A 22,993-nucleotide genomic window follows, 5' to 3' on the forward strand; every position below is an offset into this window, starting at 1 on the left:
CCTGCCCAGGCCCGTCCATCCCGGGGCTGGGGGCTGCTCCGGGGCTGGGGCTCCCCACGCAGCGCCGCCGGCTGAGTCACAGCAATGCTCATTTACACAGTGACTAACGAACCCCGCACAGGGCTGAGCTGGCAGGGCCCCCCAAAATCCCTGCACGCCCCCCAAACCACAACCCCACTGCTGGGTCACCCTGAACATCCTCTGAACCCCCCCGCACGCAAGAGATGCCAAAACAACACCCCAAATCCCTCGGCAATGCCACGGTGAGCAGGGATCTGGGGGGCAGGGATGCCAAGGGGGGTGCCAGAGCCCCTGGAGCTGCCCCCCATGTCCCTTGTCCCCAGCCTGGAGTCAGCTGGGCACTGTTCAGTCACTGATGGCCAAGGGGCACTGCCAGTTCCAGCACAGAAAAAGCACCCAGGCCTTGAAGTTAACCTTGTCAGGGTGGAAGGGCTGGAGGCAGGTGCTGCCCCTAGGGCTGTCCCCCAAAATTTGGGGACATTCGTCCCTCAGGATTGCTCTCAGGATTGTTCCCCGAGATTTGGGGACAATTGCCCCCCAGGATTGTCTCTGGAATCGCCCTCCCACCAGGAACCAGAAATCCCTGAGGATTCCTCCATGACCAGGATTGCACCCCAGGATTTTCCTCAGGAATGTTCCCCAGCATCCACACCGGATGGAAGGGGCAGAGTGAACTCCTTGGTGCTGCTCCCCCTCCACCCACATCCTGCAGCCCCCAATCCCTTCCCAAGGGTCACCCCATGTCCCCAGGGCCTGGTGGGTGTCCTTGGGGACGCCCCGTGTCCCCAGGGCCCGGTGGGTGTCCCTGGATGTGCTCCTCTCCCCCAGCAGGCCCCAGGGCAGAACCAGTTGGCACCACCCAGGCACTGCTGCGCCTCACCAGCTGAGTCTCCTGAGCTTCATCAAAAAAACCCACTGGCACGAATCCCCCCATGATTCCTCCTGTTGAGACAGGAGTGAAAACGCTCCCAGGGAGGGGATGCACCCCAAACCGGTGACAGTGACAGTGGGGCCAGCCAGCTGCCCTACCTGCTCCCACCAGCCCAGTACTTTTCCAGCTATGGATACCATATGCTCTGTCCCCATCCCATCAAATCCCAGCTCCAAGTCGCCTTTGAGCCTGAGCCAATGGCCCCAAGTCCACCTGTCTTGAACTAATTCTGTTTGGGGACGCCGTGTTCCGTGGATTTTCTATAGATCCCGGCCACCATGGCCCAGCCGGGCAGCGTCTGTGTTTGGGGCGGCCCTACCCAAAACAAACCCAGGGCTGGGCTCCCCCAGCCCACAGCACCATCCCCGCCTGCCAACTCCATCTTTGCCCCCCATTCCATTAAAATCCAAAGGAATCTCGTGTTTTCTAGCTGGAAAACAAAAGCACAAAGCGGGAAGGAAGTGCTGTTCACGCCTCACACCAGCCACAGCTCCAAAATCTCCCCCTTTCATCTCCATGTGGCCACTTCAAAGCCCCCAGCTGGGGAAATATTTGCCTCCCTTGGCTTGGCCCTGGCCCGTGGGTGGAGAGAAGAATTTCGTGCTGAATGTTACAGCCCTGCGAGCTCGGGACATGTCCTGGCGTCAGGAGACAGCCGGCCCCGGGAGCACAGCCAGGCTGTGCCATGGGAACTCGCCCAGGGACGGTCTCCTTGGCTCAGAGCCATGGAGGTGCTTGGGAGCAGGGTCCTTCCTCCCCTTCCCCAAGAGGCAGCTGGTCCCTTCCCAGCTTGTCGCGGTGCTGGACGGTGTCACTGCCACACAATTTGTCTTGCTTAACTCCCGGCTTCCTTCGAGGCCAAAGAATAAGGAAAATGACACGTTTTTTTGCCTTTGGATGGTGGGTTCGACCCAGGGAGAAACAACCTCAAAGTCACAGCACCCTGCCAGCCCCACCCTATCCAGCCCTCTCCTTGTGGGATGCACCTCCAGCCTCATCCAATAAAGAGGTACCTGTAGAAAAGTCTGGCAATAGAAATTCCATCGAGGAACACGACCCCCCCCAGCTGCTCCCTCCGCTCAGGGAGGGGAGGGAAAGCTGGGCACTATTCCCACGGCAGCTCTCACCTGGGCTGGGGATGCTCCCGGCTGCCCTTCCCAGCCAGATGCCTGCAGGTGAGCAGCTGCTGAGCTGACTCAGGGCTCGGGCTGCTATTCCTGGCTCCTCACTGACTCATTACCTTGAGCAAATCACATCCCTTTTCCATTTTATTTCAGCCACTTCGGTGGGAAAACACTCCTCAGAGCTCCCGAGCCAGGGGGGCACACACAGCCCGAGCTCAAGCCTCGGCACAAACGTTCCAGGCTCTCCTCCCAGCATCCCTTCCCGGGGGTGGAAGGATGCAGCCAGCGCTGGGAAAGAAGAGGGATGCGGCTCCCATGGAGGCTGGCAGGGAGGGAGGGATGTGAGGAGCTGCATCCATCTGGGACCAGCTTTAGTCCAGCCTACGGGAGATGCATCAGCTTTTGTTGTGACGCTGCCTTTTTGGGTGTTAAAAACGGGATTTCACTCAGTTTTTCCCACCAAATTCCTCACCTGAAGAGAGGCAGGGCAGATAGACGGGAAAGAAAAGCAGAGGATTCCCAAGGAAGAAGAGGGATACGGACGGAGAGTCTCACAAACAGTGACACCCTGCTGCTCCCCGCTCGCATCTCCAGGCACTCCGAGCACACCCATCCCAACGACCTCCTCGCCCCAAATTCCTCGGGAATCAGGACACAAACGGAGCCAGGAGAAGCCAGAGGGGTAAAGCTGCTCTCTGAGGAACCCCACGGATCACAAACCTCCGGAGAGGGCAGAGAACATTCAGGTTTCAAGGTCTCACCCGCTGGAGGGGGTCAAAGGGCCAGCGAGACTGGGAATTGTGGTTATTCTGGGCTGGAACAGGGAGCCCCGCGCCCGATTGCTAAGGGAACAGCAGGAACAGCATCCCCAGCACCCACCCTGCGGCGCAGGGAGCATCGGCACCATCTGGTAGGTGAATCAGCCTGCAGACAACTCGCTGGCAGCTCCGCAGAGAGGCCCCCCCAGCCCAAGTCGGAGGTGAGATGGAACACGTGCTCCCGGCGCCTCCCCCCGCAGCGCACCTGGGTCCCTGCGGCGCCTCCCGGCCCCAAAATGCCGCAGGGAAACGCCCACGGAGCGGCACCGCCTCGTTCCGCCCTCCTGCCGCCGCTGGATCGCCCCGGGAGCCCCAGTGAGGGGTGCCAGGGGTTCTCGAAGCTTGGTGAGATCCCAAAGCTGCCCCTCTGCAGCCTAAGGGAAAGGGCAGAGGGAGGAGGAGGAGGAGCGGCAGCACGCTCCTGAAGGAAGCTGCAGGATGGAAATGGAAGCTGTTGGTTATTCAGGCCACCTCTTCCTGCAAATCTTTGCTGTGGAGATGTCCCAGGAGCCACAAGAGACCCTTCAGATGAGCCCAAACACCTCACACCTAGTCAAGCCCTGAGCTCAGCACTCCAAACTCAAGGAGATGGCATTCCCAGGTGGATAAAGCACGGAATTCCAGCAGATAAAGTACAGGCAGGTGTGGGACACAACACAGGACCAGGAAGGGACAGTGCCTCTCACCTGTGCCCGGACCAGCGACTCGAAGCTGGGTTTGAAGTAGTCGATGCGGCTGCTGTAGAATTTGGGCATCTCCTCCAAGAGCTGCTTGTTCTTGGCCTCAAAGTCCTCCTTCACTGGGCGCAGCTCCTCCCGGGCCTGTGGGGACACAGGTGGGGGTCAGAGCCCGGGGACAAAGATCCTCCTGGCGTGGAGGCCACCCCAGGACAACGGGGTGCTTTGCTTGGTTGTGGGGACAAGCAGCGGCCACAGCCTGGTGGGAGCCATAGGATCATCCAGTGGAACCCGCTGGGACCCAAGTGACCTCTCAATGGAACCTGGTGGGATCCAAACAACCAGTTCATAGAACCTGCTGGGACTCAAATGACCATCCAATGGAATCTGGTGGGATCTAAGTGACCATTCGATGGACCCTGGTGGGACTCATGCTGTGACTCTGGAAAGCCACAGGACACCCAGAGAGGTTGTGTCTTCTCTCCTCCAGAAAAACACGGACAAAACCCAGCCCCAGAGCTCAGTCAGGCTGGAGAATGTCCCTGGCCACATCCATGTCCCCTCACCCTGTGATTCCCAGGAGCGTCGCTCCAGGATCCTTGTCCCCACCCATCACCATGACCTTCAGCTCAGTGCATCCAACTGGCTCCTTTAAACAGAGCGTGGGGAGAAGGGGAAATGTCTCTGGGATGGTGTGGAAAAGGGCAGGAGGGGGTGGGCTGTGAAATATTAGCCTGGTTCAAGTCTGCCACTTAATCCCGGTGCCATTCCGACGGGAGGGGGAGCCCGGCCCTGGGGACAGGGACAGTGTGCCAGGGGCACGGCATGGACTGGGCTCCAGGCTGGAAAAGCCTGGCACCATCCCAGCAAAGGAGCAAGTTCAACATTTGCCAGGAAATCGGGAGTGTTGAAACTCCCAGGATGGAGTTCATGGGGAAAATCCTGGGATGGAGTTCATGGGGAAAATCCTGGGATGGAGTTCATGGGGGAAAATCCTGGGATGGAGCTATGGGGAAAATCCTGGGATGGAGCTATGGGGGAAATCCTGGGATGGAGTTATGAGGAAAATCCTGGGATGGAGTTATGGGGGAAAATCCTGGGATGGAGCTATGGGGAAAATCCTGGGATGGAGCTATGAGGAAAATCCTGGGATGGAGTTATGGGGGAAAATCCTGGGATGGAGCTATGGGGGAGAATCCTGGGATGGAGTTCATGGGGGAAAATCCTGGGATGGAGTTCATGGGGGAAAATCCTGGGATGGAGCTCATGGGGAAAATCCTGGGATGGAGCTATGGGGGAAATCGTTTGATGGAGCTATGGGGGAAAATCCTGGCATGGAGTTCATGGGGAAAATCCTGGGATGGAGTTATGGGGGAAAATCCTGGGATGGAGTTATGGGGAAAATCCTGGGATGGAGCTATGGGGGAAAATCCTGGGATGGAGTTCATGGGGAGAAACCCTCGGATGGAGTTCACAGGGGGAAGAAGAGCACAAAACCTGAAGCAAACAACAGATGTAAATTTGCAGCTCAATAATTCAAAACGGATGAGATGAGGCCCTTTCCCATCAATTCCAGACCTCCAGCTCCTCTGGATACCCCAGGTTCAGGACTGCTCAAGGCTCCCTCCCACAGGTGTTTAAACTCGGCGTTTGGTTAAGATTTTTGGTTTTGGGGGGGGAATTAGATCAAAAGTTCATTAAGGGGAAAAATAAATGAAATAACTAAACTCTGCTTAATCACCAGGACAAAAGAATTCTCATTTTTCTAGCCCCAGCTTTAGTTGCTGAGGCTGAGCAAAATAAGCTGCTTACTGTTAAACCAGAGATGTCTTTTGTTCAGGCAGTTCTTTAACACAGAACTTCATTTTTGGGGGGGGAAATTCATCAGAAAAACACATTTTCTTTGACTCTGAGAATCAATTGTTCCTGGGAGGATCAAGCCACGTGCTGCTGGAGCAACAGATTTTGGGGAAAAACGCTGGGGAAGATTTGATTATAAAAAAAAATAAACCCACCCAAACCCAACAAACTCATCACGATTTCGCTCAAATTCGGGAGAGAGCAAAAAAGAATCTGGCAAAACTTCCTGTTAACCAATTACTGCAATTTTCCAAGACGAATTTTTTGGGAACAGGTGGCAAACATAAAGCTGGGAAATGCTCTGATCTGTTCCCTTCCCCATCCAGCTGCTCGCTCAGACGCCGAGGTCGGGGGGAACCCCCCTGTGCCTCGACCTCAGCGCTGGCTCCGAGCTCCCCCAGAGCTCCCGGGCCTCTGATTCCATTTTCTCTTGGAAAACATTCCATTTTCTCTTGGAAAAGCGGCTCCTTCCTTTCACCCAGCGCTCAAAACCAGCGTTGTGCTGTCAAAAAATGTGATTTTTTTTTTTTTTACACAGATAAAAGACAACCTCCCAAAATGTTCTATTCACGGCACGGATGCCAGAGAGGAAGGGAAAAGCTTTTCCCGAGTTTTCCCAGGAATGCTGCCGGGCTTGTGGCTCTGGGGACAACTCAATACCTGGTGCAGCTTGGCCAGGACAGGGCCTGTTCTCTCTTTTTCCTCGTATTTTTCCACCTTGGATTGCAGGCGTTTGTAGTCCTGGAGCGTCTGCTCCCGGCGCTTCACGGCCATGTTCAGGCTCGGGAAAACGCTGCTGAACCTGGAAAAAAAAAAAGATGGGATGGGATATTTTGAGTGGATGAAGCATCCAAGGCCATCGTGGAGCACCAAGGTCCAGCAGAAAGTTCTCTGCTGTGACACTGGGGGGATTTTTCCCACGCCAAACTGGGCCGGGATTCTGAATATTCTTAAATAATGGGGTGTTTCCTCAGTTCCTGGTTGGAAAGAGCAAGAAGAGGTAGATAATTTGAAATAAAAGTCCAGGAAAAATAAATAATGAGTGCAAGTAAATATTAACTGCAGCATTTTTTTGAACAATTCTTTTTCCTTTTTGGATATTATTGTTTTGCCTTTTTCATTAGTTTTCTGCTTTTTTCTTTTTTTCTTTTTTTTTTTTTTTTCTTTTTTTTTTTTCTTCTTTTTTTCGTGCTTTTTTTTCAGCAAATTTTTGCTCTTTTTGGGTGGCAAGCCCAGCTGAAGAGGAGCCCTGAGCCCTCCCCAGAAGGATTCACAGCATCCAACAATTTATCTGGGCGATGGGAAAGATTCCTATTATTAAAATGTGTTACAAATTGAGGAAACATGAACATCTGATGGAGAATATTTTTGAATGTGACAGAAAAGGGAAAAGCAGGAACTGGAACGATGCTCCTGTCTCTTAATTCCAGAAAATCAAATTATCCCAGGGGATACCAGGGCTGTGGGTTGAAATCAAATAGGTGATGCTCCCTCTGGAGATAATAATTTAATATTCATAAATTCCAGGGTGATTTTTGGGGGGTTGAGACCAGGAATTGGTGGTGAAAAATTTGAGCAGCCTGGCGACGGATTTTCCTTCCACGAGGGAACAAACAGCTTTTCCCACCTCTTAAAATGGACCAAAAACAGAAACATAAATCAAACTAGGGGGGCCATTAGCAAAAAGAAAAGACACAAATGTCACTTGACGAGTGTCATTTGCTTCGGATGTGACCTAAATCCACGGTTCAGGCGGAACCACGGGTGTTCCCAGCCACTCCAGCCCTATTAAAATCCCATTTTCCGCTCGCTCCGGAGGGTGCTGATGGGCTGGACCAGTGAGTGCTGAGGGAAAACTTTCATCCCTGAGCCTCAGTTTGCAAAGGGCAAACGCCAGGAGCCAGGGGAGAAGCGGGAATATTTTGTAGCCGTGTATTTGTGTGGAGCATCCCTGGGTGAGAGGCTGATGTGGGGATGTGATCCTTCAATCCTGCCTGCTCCTGCACATCCCCCGAGGCTGGCACAGAACAAATCCATACAAATATAAATACAAATATATATCCCATGATATTTTTCCTCTGTTGCAATAGACTGGGGATGAGGAACAACCTGGAAAAGTCATCAGGGAGCTGCTCCAGCTGCCCGGAGAGGATCAGATGCTCTGCCCTGACATTGCTTTTTATGGGCACCATCCCACACCGTCCCATTATATTTAAATGGGAGCCATGGCCTGGATGCAGCAGGCTCCAGGCACGGCCTCACCAGCTCCTGGGCTGCTAAAATCTCTCCTACCACTTTGTAAAGTCCAAAAATCTGCCAGGAGAGGGGTTAGGGAAACAGGGATGGAGATCAGGGGTGGGAAGGGGTGGCCAGGTTGAGAGGTTCTTGTGGGATAATGGTTTGGGTTCACAGAATCAGGGAATGGTTTGGGTTGGAAAAGACTTTCAGGACTCTCCAGTTGGGGCAGGGACACCTTCTACTGGCCCAGGAGGCTCCAAGCCCACTCCAGCCTGGCCTGGAGCACTTCCAGGGATGTTTTTATGCCAGGTCTCCTCACTATGGGATGTCCTTTCCCAGCATGGCACACACACAACGCCAGCAGCTCGAGGTGGCAGCTCCTGCAGGAATTTCTCCTGATTATTAATGATGGGAAGGAGGATCCCATCAATCCAGAGGCTCTCCTGGTTTATTTTATGTTCTGTCCCTCATGGGGGAGGCTTGGGAAGGACACAAAACCTCACACCTAGAGCAGGGAATACAGACCATGGGGATGAGCTGAGCTGTTGCTCCCCGGTGGGAATCCAGGCATGGGAATGTCAGAGGAGATTCCAGGCTGGAGGATGGGAAATCCTCCCTTCCCTGCTGTGCAGCCAGCCCTGAGCACAACCACCACATCCAGCAAAACTCGGAAAACCCTTCCTGAGACATCCCCAAAGCACTGAGCCTCGTGCTGGCAGCCAAACCCGGCTGTTAGTGGTGTTTTCCTGGCCTTTCCCTGGCACTTCCCAGTGCTCCTGCCTGAAGAGAGCCACGAGACTCCAGCAAAGTCACACACAGCCCCTTCTACCCCCAGTCCCACTGCACAGGGAAGAGCCAACCCTCTCCCTGGGAGAAAGCAGCGAGGGAGGACGCACAAGATGATCAGCGACGCAGTTTCCATTTACTTTGAAGTTAAATCTGGGTTTTAAAAAAGGGAGAAAAAAAAAAAAAAAAGGCTCGATTTTGATTTTTTTTCCCCCCTTTTTATTCCCGGTATCGACTCGGTGCAATTTCGCAGCCCGTAATGGAAGGACACTGTGCTCTGGCAGAGCTTTAAAAAAATATCTACAGGGTTGGATCTGAAGAGGCTGGAACTGTGTAGGCACAGCAGCTCCTGTCTCACAAGGACTTTTAATGCATAGATTATACGCTGCATTTCCGAGAGCAGGGGGGGCCCAGCTCCCCAGAGCCGCAGCCATGCCTGCCTTGAAGTGTCCTGGGCACTGGGAATTGTGCAATCCCACACTGGCTTGGGTGGGAAGGGACCTTAAATCACCTCGTTCCACCCCCTGCCATGGGCAGGGACACCTTCCACTGTCCCAGGGTGTTCCAAGCCCCATCTGAGCTGGCCTTGGGCACTTTCAGGACAAGGAAATGTTGTCCAGCTTCTCTGGGCAACCTGCGCCACCCCCATCCTCACGGAGAAAAATTCCTTCCCAATACCTTGTTTGAATCTCCCCCTTTTTTAGTTCAAAACCAACCCTATCACTGTTGGAGGTTCCCTCAGTATGGCTGTGCTCCACCAGCGAAGGATTGGGTCACTTGTGGCTTCTCTGGACACCATCAATGCCCACCGAGCTCTCCCTGTGCCCACTGAGCTCTCCCTGTGCCCACTGAGCTCTCCCTGTGCCCTTGGAGCCCTCCCTGTGCCCAAGGAGCTCTCCCTGTGCCCACTGAGCTCTCCCTGTGCCCTCGGAGCTCTCCCTGTGCCCAAGGAGCTCTCCCTGTGCCCTTGGAGCTCTCCCTGTGCCCAAGGAGCTCTCCCTGTGCCCAAGGAGCTCTCCCTGTGCCCACTGAGCTCTCCCTGTGCCCAAGGAGCTCTCCCTGTGCCCTTGGAGCTCTCCCTGTGCCCTTGGAGCTCTCCCTGTGCCCTCGGAGCTCTCCCTGTGCCCAAGGAGCTCTCCCTGTGCCCACTGAGCTCTCCCTGTGCCCAAGGAGCTCTCCCTGTGCCCAAGGAGCTCTCCCTGTGCCCAAGGAGCTCTCCCTGTGCCCACTGAGCTCTCCCTGTGCCCACCGAGCTCTCCCTGTGCCCTTGGAGCTCTCCCTGTGCCCAAGGAGCTCTCCCTGTGCCCACTGAGCTCTCCCTGTGCCCACCGAGCTCTCCCTGTGCCCTCGGAGCTCTCCCTGTGCCCAAGGAGCTCTCCCTGTGCCCACTGAGCTCTCCCTGTGCCCAAGGAGCTCTCCCTGTGCCCTTGGAGCTCTCCCTGTGCCCTCGGAGCTCTCCCTGTGCCCACCGAGCTCTCCCTGTGCCCAAGGAGCTCTCCCTGTGCCCACTGAGCTCTCCCTGTGCCCAAGGAGCTCTCCCTGTGCCCACCGAGCTCTCCCTGTGCCCACTGAGCTCTCCCTGTGCCCAAGGAGCTCTCCCTGTGCCCTTGGAGCTCTCCCTGTGCCCAAGGAGCTCTCCCTGTGCCCACTGAGCTCTCCCTGTGCCCACTGAGCTCTCCCTGTGCCCATGGAGCTCTCCCTGTGCCCACTGAGCTCTCCCTGTGCCCACCGAGCTCTCCCTGTGCCCACTGAGCTCTCCCTGTGCCCATGGAGCTCTCCCTGTGCCCACCGAGCTCTCCCTGTGCCCATGGAGCTCTCCCTGTGCCCACTGAGCCCTCCCTGTGCCCATGGAGCTCTCCCTGTGCCCTTGGAGCTCTCCCTGTGCCCATGGAGCTCTCTCTGTGCCCTTGGAGCTCTCCCTGTGCCCTTGGAGCTCTCCCTGTGCCCAAGGAGCTCTCCCTGTGCCCATGGAGCTCTCTCTGTGCCCTTGGAGCTCTCCCTGTGCCCATGGAGCTCTCTCTGTGCCCTTGGAGCTCTCCCTGTGCCCTTGGAGCTCTCCCTGTGCCCAAGGAGCTCTCCCTGTGCCCACTGAGCTCTCCCTGTGCCCTTGGAGCTCTCCCTGTGCCCAAGGAGCTCTCCCTGTGCCCATGGAGCTCTCCCTGTGCCCTTGGAGCTCTCCCTGTGCCCAAGGAGCTCTCCCTGTGCCCACTGAGCTCTCCCTGTGCCCTTGGAGCTCTCCCTGTGCCCAAGGAGCTCTCCCTGTGCCCATGGAGCTCTCCCTGTGCCCTTGGAGCTCTCCCTGTGCCCTTGGAGCTCTCCCTGTGCCCAAGGAGCTCTCCCTGTGCCCTTGGAGCCCTCCCTGTGCCCTTGGAGCTCTCCCTGTGCCCAAGGAGCTCTCTCTGTGCCCAAGGAGCTCTCCCTGTGCCCTTGGAGCCCTCCCTGTGCCCTTGGAGCTCTCCCTGTGCCCAAGGAGCTCTCCCTGTGCCCAAGGAGCTCTCTCTGTGCCAGCCAAGTTCCCCCTGTGCCAGCTGAGCCCTCCCTGTGCCCACTGAACCCTTCCCACACCAGCCACACTCTCCTGGTTTAATTTCCACGCAGGATCAGCTCGGCTCAAGCAGAGAAGGACCTTGCACTGCTCCGGAGCGAGGCAAAGCTGCCTCTGGCTGCTGAAGGAATGCAGGAATTCTGAATTCCCCGTGAGCCCAGCAGCTCTGAGTTCCCCTGGGATTCATGGAGAAGGGGTTTCAAGCCCTGCCCAGGTTTTTCTCCCTGTGTGGACAGAAACACGATCCCAAGGCGAGTGCCAGGGCTGCCAAACCCCCGTGCAGGGGGAGAAGGGGAGCTGAGCTCCTGCCCGTGCCAAGTTATTCTGAGGAATTCCTGACTCCACACGTGGCCCCAGTGTCTCCACAACCATCTCATGAACGTTATTGACAAATGCCCCCGGTGCAGAGCCTGGCACAAAGGCTCTGCAGAGCCTCTGCCATCCACAGACACAGCCACGCCCTCCAAGAACAGCCCTGCAGGGATCACAAGAGTTTTCCAAAGCCTTTGGAGAGGCACCACCAACCCCTCCTGGCAGCAAAGGGACTGGGATCAACTGGGAGGGGAGCAGCAGCTAAAGAGCCCTTTGGAAATGGAATCTGAACAACTCCACACAGAATTTCAGGGAAACAGGGACATGGGGAAAGAGCAGGGAAGCCTCACAAGCAAATCCCGGGTGTTTCACTCATCCATTCCACGCACTTGGAGCAAGGGAACAATTCCTGTCCCTGTGAGATGCACAGAGGAAAACCCTGGAGCAGATGTGGCTGTTTATAACCAAACATGGAATCAGCAAAGTTGGAAAAGAGCCTTCAAACCGAGTCAAACCAACAACCCAGCACCACTAAGCCACAAAATGCCACATCCATGCATTTTATGAGCTCTTCCAGGGATGGTGACTCGTGGGCAGACTGTGCCGGGGTTTGACAACTCTCACCACGAAAATTATACTCCCAAAATCCAATATTATCAATAACCCGTCCTCCTCCATAGGGAATGAGGGGGGTCTGACAGCCAAACCCACTCCCAAATCCTTCCCCAACCCTCTGTAACCCAAGACTTCCTTTTTTTAATTCAAACTCAAGAAAATCAAAGCCGACTCAAAAGAAAATTTGGTGGGAACAGTAGCAAAGTGAAGGTAAAACAGCACCCAGGGTATTAGAGCCCCTGCCATGAAAGCAGCTTGAGGAATAAGCTGCTGTTGTTCCCTGTCACTTTTTAGGGAAGGCTGCTGAGAGGGGATTACAGCCCAGGCGGCTTAAGAGGAGCAGGTGAGGGGAGATACGCAGGGATAACGAAAAGAAAATACAAATTACTTTGCCCGTGGCTGTGGGGGGGAGAGGGGGAACCTGTCGGTGAACTCCTCACAGGATGACAGGTTATCCTTGGAAAAACATCTAAATCACCCCGTTGCCTGCATTCTAAATCGTGTTCCCACCTCGTCTCCACGCCAGCCTCCCTTCAGCTCCCCGTAATTAGAGGATGGGGTTGGACAGACGCTGCCACGGGAGATAAAAGTGCCCCAGGATTCCCAGTGCTGCCAGATGAGTCTGGTACTCAGCCCAGCTGACAAATCTGGGGCCAGGAAAATGGAAATTCCTTCCCATCTCTCTGCTGGGAAGCCCTGGGGATGGTGGAGATGCTTGAGGAGCGGGAACATTCTGTCACCTCTCTCTCTTCTCATCGTCTCCATCCCAAATCCTGATCCCACTGCTTCCTCCAGGACCCATTTTTAGTGGGAAAGGGGTGCTGGAGCTTTGGCACAGGGAAAAATAATGATAAAACCTTTGATTCTCCTTGTTTTCAAGCACCTCAAAGACTCTCGTTGGCAGCCTGTGAGCTGGACCTGCCTGGCACACACCTGCCTCTTCCCTGGGGCAGTATTTTTGGGATGAGGTGTTGGTGGATAAGAAACCAAAAGGAAGTGGACAAGCTCTACAGCCGGTGATGGGCTGGTAAAGAAAAAGGAACAAGAGAGCTGGGAAGCATCAGATGCCACAGAAAGTGACGGTGGATGAGGTGAGGGGAAGTTGGGAGAGACACCAGGATGGCTCAGGAGAGGCTGGAGCGTGGAGAGGAGGGATTCCTGCCATTCCTCAGCTTGTGCCCACACATCCGTGGGGCCCATCCACCCACCAGGAAGGGGGAAATTAAACCCTACCCTTCCTCCTGGAGGGAAAAGGTGCAGGAATGGAGAGGCCAAGACAAGGAAGCTGCGTGGAGGATTAGGCGGCCATGTGGCTGCTCCAAATCCTCATTAGGGGCTCATTAAGGATATGAAAGCCGCTTTTCCTGCTTCCGGTCCTGCACCCCTGGAGCTGCTCCTGGCCAGCTTTGGCTGCCTCTTCCTGGCAGCTGGAGGCACCCTGGGAATGGTGGGCTGCTGGGAGGGGGGTGGAGTGAGGGATCTCCCTTCTGCTGGTGCCACTGGCAGATGTTGGTGACACGTAGCTCTAATGGAATTTATCCCTCACTGCTCCTGGACTGCACCTCCGGGATGTCCCACAGCTCTGACACCCAGCCCTGAGTGGTGGCACCTCGGTGGCAGCACCCTCTGTGTCACCCCTGCCAAAGCCAAGGTGACCAGGACATCCCCATGGCCCATTTTCCAACTTTGGGAACAGGAACCTGCTCCAAATCAAAGGGATTGTACCATGACAGAGCGACCACGGCATCCCCAACGCGAAACCTCTCCAATTTTGGGACAAGGACAATGCTCCAGTGGGGTGATCCTATGCCAGAGTGACCAGGACATTTCCACAGCCAAAACCTCTCCAATTTTGGGAATGGGAAAATGCTCTAAAGGAATGGCACCAATTCAAGGTGACCATGACATTCCCATGGCCAAAACCTCTCTGGATTTGTGTGAGCAGGACAATGCTCCAAAGGAATGGCACCAAGCCCCAGTGACCAGGCCACCCTCTTGTTCTGACAGGGTCAGACAGAGCCAGTTAAATTGAGACCTGCAGCCCTGGAAATCGGCTCCCAATGTGAAAGGCCCTAAATCCCGTGGATTTCCAAACCACCTGGCTGGTTTAAGCCGCTTCCTTCCTTAAATACGGACACACAATATGGAACATTAAGACTCCATCCTCAATCCCTGACCCTGCCTTGACTGGGAAGAACTGGGAGAGCAAAGTCCAGAGCAGCTTTTGTCCCCTTTCGCCCCAAATCCGTTGCTCTGGTGTGAGATTCCACAAGCAGCTCCCAAAGAGGAGCCCATCCCTCCTGCCCAGCTCCTCGCCCAACCCATCCTCGGAAAAATGCAATATTCTCACTGGAGCTTTGCTCTTTCCCTGAAAATAAATGAGTCATTCCCAGCCAAAGGGTTCTTGGGGCTCAAAAAGCCAAATTGTGAATAACCCTACGAGCCCAGAAGCAGAAGGATTGAAACAATACAAGCCTCCACCCCCCCCTCACTAAATCTACTACTGCTTTTTTCAACATGGTTTAACAAATTCCCCAAAATTTGCCTGGAAACTCCAATCCCTGGACAACTGAATGGAGATTTTACTGCCCATGTGCCTCTGATTACAATATATTACCACTAATGATAATTGTCTGGATTATACTTATCTGTTTCTTTGGCTAATAAACTATAAAAGACCACCAGTGAAGATGTAATACAGTGCAGCTGTTGGAGCAAAAAAAAAAAAAAATTAAAAAGCTTCTTTTTTTTTTTTCTAGGTCAGAGCAAAGTTGGGAGAGGCTTGGGAGAGCTGGAAAACCTAACTGGAAATAAGAAGGGCTCCTCAAGGCAGCTTTCATTAATCTGGAAGTTTTCTGCCAGAACCGGCACTGGGGTTTATCTGCCAGCAGGACAAGGGGAGGGAGGTGCAAGCTCTGCATTTCTCTCCTGCATCTCATTAGCCTCAAAATGGACCCTTGGGCTCCTCAGAAATGTTCCTGGCCAGGGATGCACCTACAAAGGGAAGAAGGAGGGAAGGGAAGAAGCACTTTTGTTCTGGGAGTGGAGATGAAGCTTCCCCAGCATGGAACATAAGCTGGTTAAAGGCACACAGGGTGAAGCTTTGCAGGTGCCAAAGGGCAGGAAAAGAGGGAAAAAAAAAACCTCTCATCCTCTAGGGCAATGGAAATTCAGGAAGTTGGAGAGAATTGCTGAGGCTGGAAAGCAGCCAGGAGGCCAGAGTAAACACCCTGGTGTTGAACTGAGTCAGGGAAATGTGGAATGGGCTCGGTGGGATCTGAAGGATCGTCCAGATCCATCCCCTTCCACACCTTCCACTGCCCCATGCTGCTCCAAACTCACCTTGGACACTTCCAGAAATGGGGAATCCTCAGGGAATTCCATCCCAGCCTCTCCCCACCCTCCCAGCCAGGAATTCCTTCCCAACAGCCAGCCCTGCCCTGTGGCAGTGGGAAACCATTCCCTGTGTCCTGTCCCTCCAGCCCTTGTCCCCAGTCCCTCTGCAGCTCTCCTGGAGCCCCTTTAGTACTCTCAGGTCCTCCTGGAGCCTTCTCCTCTCTCACTCCCTGCTCTCCCTAAAACTGGAGAGGTTTGGCCATGGGAATGTCCTGGTCACCCTGGCCTGGTATCATCCCTTGACTTGGAGCAGGTTCCTGTCCCCAAAATTGGAGAACTGCCCTCGGAGCATCTCCCATGAGCAAACGGAAATGGTTTTATTGTCCTGAATTCACCACCCCAGGGTTTCAAACCCAAGGCAGGTTTGCAGGGGAAGGGATTGTCTTTCATTTCACCAACTAACACAAGCCGAGTGGAAAAAAAAAAAAAAACCCACCCAGAATATCTCAGAAACACAAGTTCTTCCAATTTTAACAGAATGCTGGAAGAAAAAGTTAATGTATCTTTCATGAGGACAATCTAGATAATAAGCAACACAATTCCACAGCAAAAGGCTGAGATTTTTTTTCCCTTTTTCTTTCTTTCTTCTTATTTTTTCCCCTAAAATAAGCAGGAATTTCTGGTGGTGGAGAGAGGACGAAGGCAAAACTTGAGTCACCAAACATCCCCTAGACAGGAACATGCTGTAACCTCAGGTGTTAAGTGATCCATGAGATTTTACTTTCAGATTTGGGCAGAAACAACAACTTCAGGGGAAAAAAAAAACCCCAAAAACCTAAACCACGACAACCCCTCTGTGTGTCAAACCTAAACTGAAATTGTTATTCAGCAATTTGCAACACTTACTGTCATATTAAAGTAATTTCAATTTTATTTTTGCTCGCTGGCTCTGCTCCTGTAACAAAACAGCAAATCTTGGGATTTAAGGGGATGTTTGGGAGAGAACTGAAGTTGTCCTGAAAGGTTTGGGGTTACAGCCTGTGACCCTGGAAAAGGTGGAAATTTTGCAGGCCAGATGTGACAAAATTGTGGAATTTGGGTGTTTTCCCCTCATTTCCAACCTCTCTGGCTACAAAGTCTCTGTGATCTCTCCTCCTTCTTTGCATGGAAATATTATTTATAAACATGCAGGAACTTTCACTTTCTCCTTTTTTATTTAGGAAAATTTCCAAATGAAAGAAACTTTTGCTCAACCAGCCGATTTCTGACCCCCTCTGGATGATCTCCAGCTGGTTTTGTTCCTTTGCTGGAGCAAAGAGTTGGTAAAAACCAACACATAAATAGAGAGAAAGCTGAATTATTCATCTTTTGGGGGTCCCTTCCAGCCCAGAATGCTCCACGCTTTTATATCTCAGGAGTTCTTTATGCTACAGGTAGATACAAGTGGCCAAAAAGGTTAAATTATTAATTCAGGTCCCAAAACCAGTGTGGCCAGCAGGAGCAGGCAGGATTGTCCCTCTGTGGAATGGCTGATTTCCAGCCTCTCTCCAGGGTCCACGCCCCTAAAGCTCAGGATTGGGACAAACCCCACGAGATGATGGTTGGTACTCACTTTTTCAAAGGCTCTATGACTGTCTTTTGGATCTGATTCACCTGTGGAAAGCAAAAAAGGGAGGACTGCATGTCAGGATTGCTGGAAAATCCCATTTGCACAAGGACAGGTTGGTACAGAGCCCACCACGGGATGGGGAGGGATTCTGAGCACAGCCACAACGTCCTTCAACCAAAAGAGAGGGAATTTCTCCCATGAGAGCTGAAATCCCAGCCAGAAGACTGAGATTAGAGAAATACATGTGGGAAAAGTCTCTGGGATGATGATAAAAAGGGAAAGAGGCAAGACACAAGGATTCTGGACAAGGCAGGGAGGGACAGGACACAGGGAATGGCTTCCCACTGCCAGGGGACAGGAATGGGTGGGATTTTGGGAAGGAATTCCTGGCTGTGAGGGTGGGGAGGGGCTGGGATGGAATTCCCAGAGGAGCTGTGGCTGCCCCTGGATCCCTGGCAGTGCCCAAGGCCGGGCTGGAGCAGCCTGAGACAGCGGGAGGTGTCCCTGCCATGGCAGGGGTGGAATAGGATGGGTTCAAATCCCTCCCAATCCCAACCATTCCACAATTCCGTGACACTCCCATTTTCCAGCCAAAGCCATTCCACCTTCTCCTGGTTGAAGGAGTCCATCCTCTTCATGGCCGTGTCAAAGGCTGTGACCATCTCGAGGAACGAGGGCTCCTGCTCACACAGGGGGTTGGCCAGCAGGTCTGAGGAGATCTTCACAGCAGACTTGGACATGGCTGATGGAAAACAAACCAGAGAGGGTCACAATTCCCACTGCCAGGCATCTCCAAAAGGCAAAAAAAATCAGGGAGCTGAGCCACACAGGAGGGGTTCAGCACAACCTTCCAGGGAGATACTCGCTGGTGGCTGAGAGAGAAGCAAGGAAAAGGCACCAATTCATTCATGTAAACACCCAGAGAAGTGTTTTTGTATAAGTTAATCTGAACCACTCCAGTGTGAGGCTTGTGATGCTGCCAGAAATAATCCCAGACTAACAAAAGCACTGTTCTCTTAAAAAAAAAAAAAACCAACCCAGAGATGGGGGTTTTTATACATCTTTTCTCGACAGACTATTAAGTGTCACTCTCAGCCTCACTATAGCTCTTCCACGACGAGAAAAAAATCACAGTCCATTAAGTCTTTCAAATGGCTTTACAAAAAAAACAAGTATTTGAAGTGGATTTAGTGGGAAAGGACCAGACTGACAGGGCTGGGAGACAAGGTTTCTCTTTCCCTCTCCAAACACAAAGAGCAGGGACACAAGTTAAGCATTTTCCCCTCAATAAGTCTAAATTTTGTGCCTGTAGAGAGTGAGCCAGGGGGGATAAGAAGTCCCTACAGGCCCTGGGAGTGCCACCAAGAAATCCAGAAGCACCAGGTCATGCTCTGACTGAGCATTCCGTTTGTTTTCCATCAGGCACGTCCCTCTTTGTCCAAACAATTGGTCTGCAAAGGGAAAATTCAATGACAGAACCACTACACAAACGAGGGAGAAATTAGGGAAGGTACAGAATGGAAAAAAAGACTAATAAAAAGGAAAGCATAAATATAAACAGGGATAAAATAGACTAAAAAAAAAAAAAAGCCAGAGGTACTAAAAAAAAAAGAAAAAGTTCTTTTTCCTCAGTGCTGGAAGTTATTCCAGTTGGAGATCACAAAGCCAGATGCTTGAGCCGTGCTATGGAGGAGCTTTGGAAAAGACTCCCTTTAGATATTAAAAGTTAAAATCATCTGAATAATGGGGCTTAAGATCATAAATCAAGGGGTTAACCATTCTGATTTAAAGGTTACACACAATTATAACAGAGAGAGCTCAGAGGCTGCAGAGCCGGGGAGCTCAGTGCAGAACGAGCCTCTCACTCCGGAATAACAAAGCTACCGTATCCAGCTATTATCCAAACACTAAGGCTTTAGGCTTTTAAACCTTTAAACAGATGGGATATAATCCATATGTGTGACCACATCTGAGGAGGGATTTGTGCCAGAACGGGACGGAGTTAAGAACGGCAGAACTCCTTCGGCTGGAAGGAAAATGAAGTTCTTCCTTCACAGGAAGGGAACTGGAGGGGGGAAATGGCAGGGTCACGCTGGGAGGTTGGTAACTGGGGGGGTTGGACATGTCCAGCGGGAATTTGGGTCAGGAATTTCCTCTGCATCACTGACATCACCTGTAGAGAGCTGAAAAAGTGGGGTGTGAGAGTCCCAGGGCAGGGAGGAGAGTGAAGGGGAAGGAGGAGGAGGAAGAGGAGAAAGGATTGCCTGTCTCTCAGGGTGGCCTTCAGGAGGGTCTGCACTGTTCTTTTGCTCATTAAACACATGAGATGTAGCTCCAATTAAAGGCATTTCAGATTTTAGAGTCCACAAACAGCCAGAGAGCAAACTGGGAATCCTGTGGGTTACCTGCACCTCATTCCAAAGGAGAGCTTTTACCTCCACTTAAAGAACATCCTCCTGCTCCTTAAGATGCTGTTTTGTTTGGAAAGAGGGTGGGGAAGGGGGTGAGTGATCTCCAGCCACAGGACAGGGAGTGCTGCTAACACCCCATCCCCTGTTTGCTGGCAGGGCAGTGGAACAGCCTCGCTGGGATATTTCCATGCACAGGAATCTCTCCTTCTGAGCGGAGCTTTTTGGGAAGAAGGTGGAGACTCGAGCCACCAGTCTCACTTTGCCAGGGAGTGTTTGCAGGCAGGGAAGAACCAACCCCCTGAGCCTGGAGAAATGAGACAGGAGGACAAAACGCTGCCATCCTCCCTGGATTTGGGGGCTGGATGTTGGGAATGGGCACTGCCAGGTGAGGAGAGCCACCCTCAATCCTTAAGGATTGATCTGATCCACCTCCTTTTCCTTCAGCCCTCCCTCAGCAGGCTGTGTGCAGTACCTCTCCCTCCACTCATCATTTCAAGCCTTTAAATGAGAAATCAGATCTTCCTGGCTCTGGCCAAGGCTCATTTGTGACTCTGCCATGTAACAGAACGGAAAAAGAAAGTCCTCCCACAGCTCCTCCGGGACTTGAAATGCTCCATATAAACAACGCCCACTGCAAGGGAGGGGAGGGGAATCCTTAACAAGGAAAAACTTACCAAGGATCCCTGACAATGACCAGAGTCCTTGGAAAGGGCAGTTTTCACCCTGGAAAAGCGTCCTGGGTGTCTGATGCTTTTCCCACACCTCTCCCTAAGCTGGGAAGGGTGGGAGAGCACGGGAAGAGCCTCTGTCTGCGTTTGTGTCAGGCAATATCCACACACACACAGAGGTGAGAGGCTGGATGATGGAAAGCCCCAAATTTGCCTCCTTCCCACTGGCCTGCCCTGCTGTGAGCCCGATCCCAGGGGATGAGAGCTGGCCCAGTGCAGCCCACACCTGTTTGTGCTGGTGCCTCTGCCTTGGCTCCGGAGCTGTGGGGGCCAAGCAGGGACTGCTCCAAACCACACGCTGGGAAAAACCATCTGGGTTTGGAACAGCTCTTTGCTGCAGGTTCCTTGCTCTGCTCAGTAACCAGGATCCAGCAAATCCAGTCCCCCTCCACGAGATCTCTCTCTGGGCACGGCAGATTCTGACCAGAGGGATGTGAAGGGAGCTGGGACATGGCACAGGACACCTGCGAGGGCAGATGTCACCCCAAACGTGCAGCCAGAGCTGTTTATTGCTTCCTCCATCGCCCACTGCCACCAGGGGAAGCCAAAACAAGCAGCCACTGAGGGAATGAGCTGGGTTATTCCTGAAGGAGAGCTGCCAGATCAGCATTTCCCACGGGAAACACAGCCAGCTGTGTCCAGCTGTGCCCTGCAGACCCCCCGGACCCATCCCACCTTCCTGGGGCTCCAGAGAGGGAGCTGAAAGGAATGAAGGAGGTGAAAAAGCACCACTGCCACAATAGGCTCAACTGGAGCTGCTCCTGCCGGATAATCTGAAACCTGGAATAACAACTCCTGGGGTTTTTTCAGTGGCAGAAATTGAGGCAGAGAAAAGAAAGGGACTTGTCCAAGGCCACAGAGCTGAGGAGACAGGGACTGAGCCCGCAGCACTCCCTGTGTTCCCTGGGCTGAGCTGCTGCTCGCAGCCCTCTCGCAGATGGCCTTGTAACTAAGCAAACTGAGTGGGACTGAGCTCTGGATTTGTTTTCCAGACTTGTCACACATTACTCATGTGATCTCGAGAAAAGTCACTTCATCTCTCTGTGGCCAAGTTCACAGTCTATGTATCCTCCAGTCACTTACCCAAATCTGCATCTGTGCTTTTCTTCATATCCTTCTGAAGTTTTTTGGTCTGATCTTCCAATCTGAAAGATGGGGAGAAAGAAGGCAAAGTCGGAATCTTGGAAAGAAAGGAACCCAAGTGTATCATACGTGCAACAAATCATTTACGGGCTGAATATGCTGGCTTCTGGTGGGAGTTAAAAATATCCAGGCAAGGCTCGATGAAGTTCAGTGCAGCTCAACCCTTTCGGGTTGTTTTCAGATGGTTTTTAACCTTTTCAAGTTGGTGATCTCTTATTCATAGTTCACATATTTCCTGAAAGTTCTCACACTTAGCACAAATGGTAAAGCCAAATGCTTCCAGATGATCCCTGTGAGCTCCTGTGACACAGGCAGGATGGCAAAGCCACTCCTGGTCCTCTGAGGTGCTGGGCTCTTTGGGGACACCGCAGTTTTCTGGCAATTTTGCACTTTTTTTTTTTTTCCTCCCCTAAAGCTGCCAGAATGTGCAACCCCACTGCAAATACTTCTGAGGGACACCTTTGAACACTCAAAGAAACCCTAAAGAACTGGAAATTACAGGGCAGTGAGGGATTTGCTCACTGGGAAGAGCATCCCTGGCTAAAATTCCCTGGGAAGATGCAGTGAGAGGAGCGAAGTGGCTGGTCCTGTCCGACCAGTGTGGTTGATACTCACTGCTGCAGCTTCCCATATTCCCTTTCAAAGTCTCTCTCCACCTGTGGAAAGAAGAGATGGAAATCAGCTCCAGGGGACTGCAGGGCAGCCTGGAGTGTGCAGGGAATGCTGTCCCTGGGAAATGCCAAGCTGAGCCCAGCACAAGCTGCAGCTTTAATGGGAGTTACACCTCAAAAGTAAAGGAAGTCTTTGGGTTATTGAGCTGCAGACTCTTGGAGCCAGCACCAAACATGTTCAGCTTGAGCCAAGAATGTGCTCCATCACATGGATTGGGAGCTGATGGGATAAATGGGAATGCTGTAAAAGCAGGAAGGTCACATCCTAGCATGGCTCAGTGCTGGGGGACAAGCTCCTGTTCTCTCCCCAGAACTGAGGGGAGCTGCTTCTCCTCCAGCCCCATTAAGGACCCCGAGGTGGGTCTGGCTGTTTCCTCCTTCCTCACCCTCAACAGGATGATGGAATTCCCCCCAAACCACCAGTGAGCCCTTCCATCTCTGCATTATTCACCCCCTCCATACACTCCTTACCCCTACAACAGCTCCTTCCCATGAAATCCCTGGGCTGGAGCACAATCCCAGCGAACTGTGACTCCTCCAAAAGGGAGGGGAACCCTGTGCTCCGAGCTCAGAGCTCCAGCCCAGCCTTCTCCCGATGCTACCTCAGTGCCTGCTCCCTCCTACTTGCTAGCTGGCAGCAAACCTCCAGTGATAGGAGATATTTTAAGGAACTTTCTTTCCATGCTGACTGTTTTAACACACTTAAAACATTCATTCCACACCTCGTCAACCAGAGAAGCAAATGGATTTCAATTGACCAGCCAAGAGTAAATCCGTGCGCGTTTGTTGTCATGGGATCAGCGCTGGGTTCAGTTGTGTTGTCAAGCTCCTGTGCTATTAAGGAAATGCGGAGTGCTGGGAGCAGCCAGAACTAGAAGGATCCAAAGGTTTGTTCCAATTCCTCCTGCTGGCCCTGGGATTTCAATCCCAGGCTTGATGCAGCACCACAACGTTTAACGGGGACGTTTGCTTTTCAAGCGGAATCGCTGTAAAAAGCTTGCGGGGGGTGGGATTAAAGATGGAGCTCGGTTTTCTTAAAATCTCCTTTTTTCAACATCTTTTTGGGCTGCACTTGAACTCCAGCAGCCTGATCTGAGCTCAGGCAGTGACCAGCCACATTCCAGCCCCATCCCAGCGCCCAGCTGTCCGCACCATCCGCTCCCACCAT

At 52.8% G+C, this 22,993-nt stretch overlaps 2 protein-coding genes across 7 annotated transcripts in view; both read right to left on the minus strand.

Moving 5' to 3' along the window:
• The window catches only part of LGI3 (leucine rich repeat LGI family member 3), a 228,735-nt gene that overhangs the window by 130,298 nt on the left and 75,444 nt on the right, over positions 1-22,993 (minus strand).
• BIN3 (bridging integrator 3) overlaps positions 1-22,993 on the minus strand; it is a 41,641-nt gene that overhangs the window by 1,451 nt on the left and 17,197 nt on the right. For 2 of the 6 annotated variants that reach the window (XM_066337259.1, XM_066337260.1), the window contains exons 2-8: positions 22,548-22,659; positions 21,770-21,810; positions 21,095-21,156; positions 17,478-17,614; positions 16,876-16,916; positions 6,092-6,233; positions 3,581-3,715 (exon numbers count right to left, since the gene is read on the minus strand). In XM_066337259.1, coding sequence (XP_066193356.1) covers positions 3,581-3,715; positions 6,092-6,233; positions 16,876-16,916; positions 17,478-17,614; positions 21,095-21,122 — 483 coding nt within the window. In that variant the 5' untranslated portion in view covers positions 21,123-21,156; positions 21,770-21,810; positions 22,548-22,659. Of the gene's footprint in view, positions 1-3,580; positions 3,716-5,308; positions 5,934-6,091; positions 6,234-16,875; positions 16,917-17,477; positions 17,615-21,094; positions 21,157-21,769; positions 21,811-22,547; positions 22,822-22,993 lie in introns of those variants that run through there. The other 4 variants (XM_066337255.1, XM_066337257.1, XM_066337258.1 and 1 more) reach the window with 3 other exon arrangements.

This window comes from Sylvia atricapilla, chromosome 28, assembly GCF_009819655.1.
Source record: "Sylvia atricapilla isolate bSylAtr1 chromosome 28, bSylAtr1.pri, whole genome shotgun sequence".
Lineage (NCBI taxonomy): Eukaryota > Metazoa > Chordata > Aves > Passeriformes > Sylviidae > Sylvia > Sylvia atricapilla.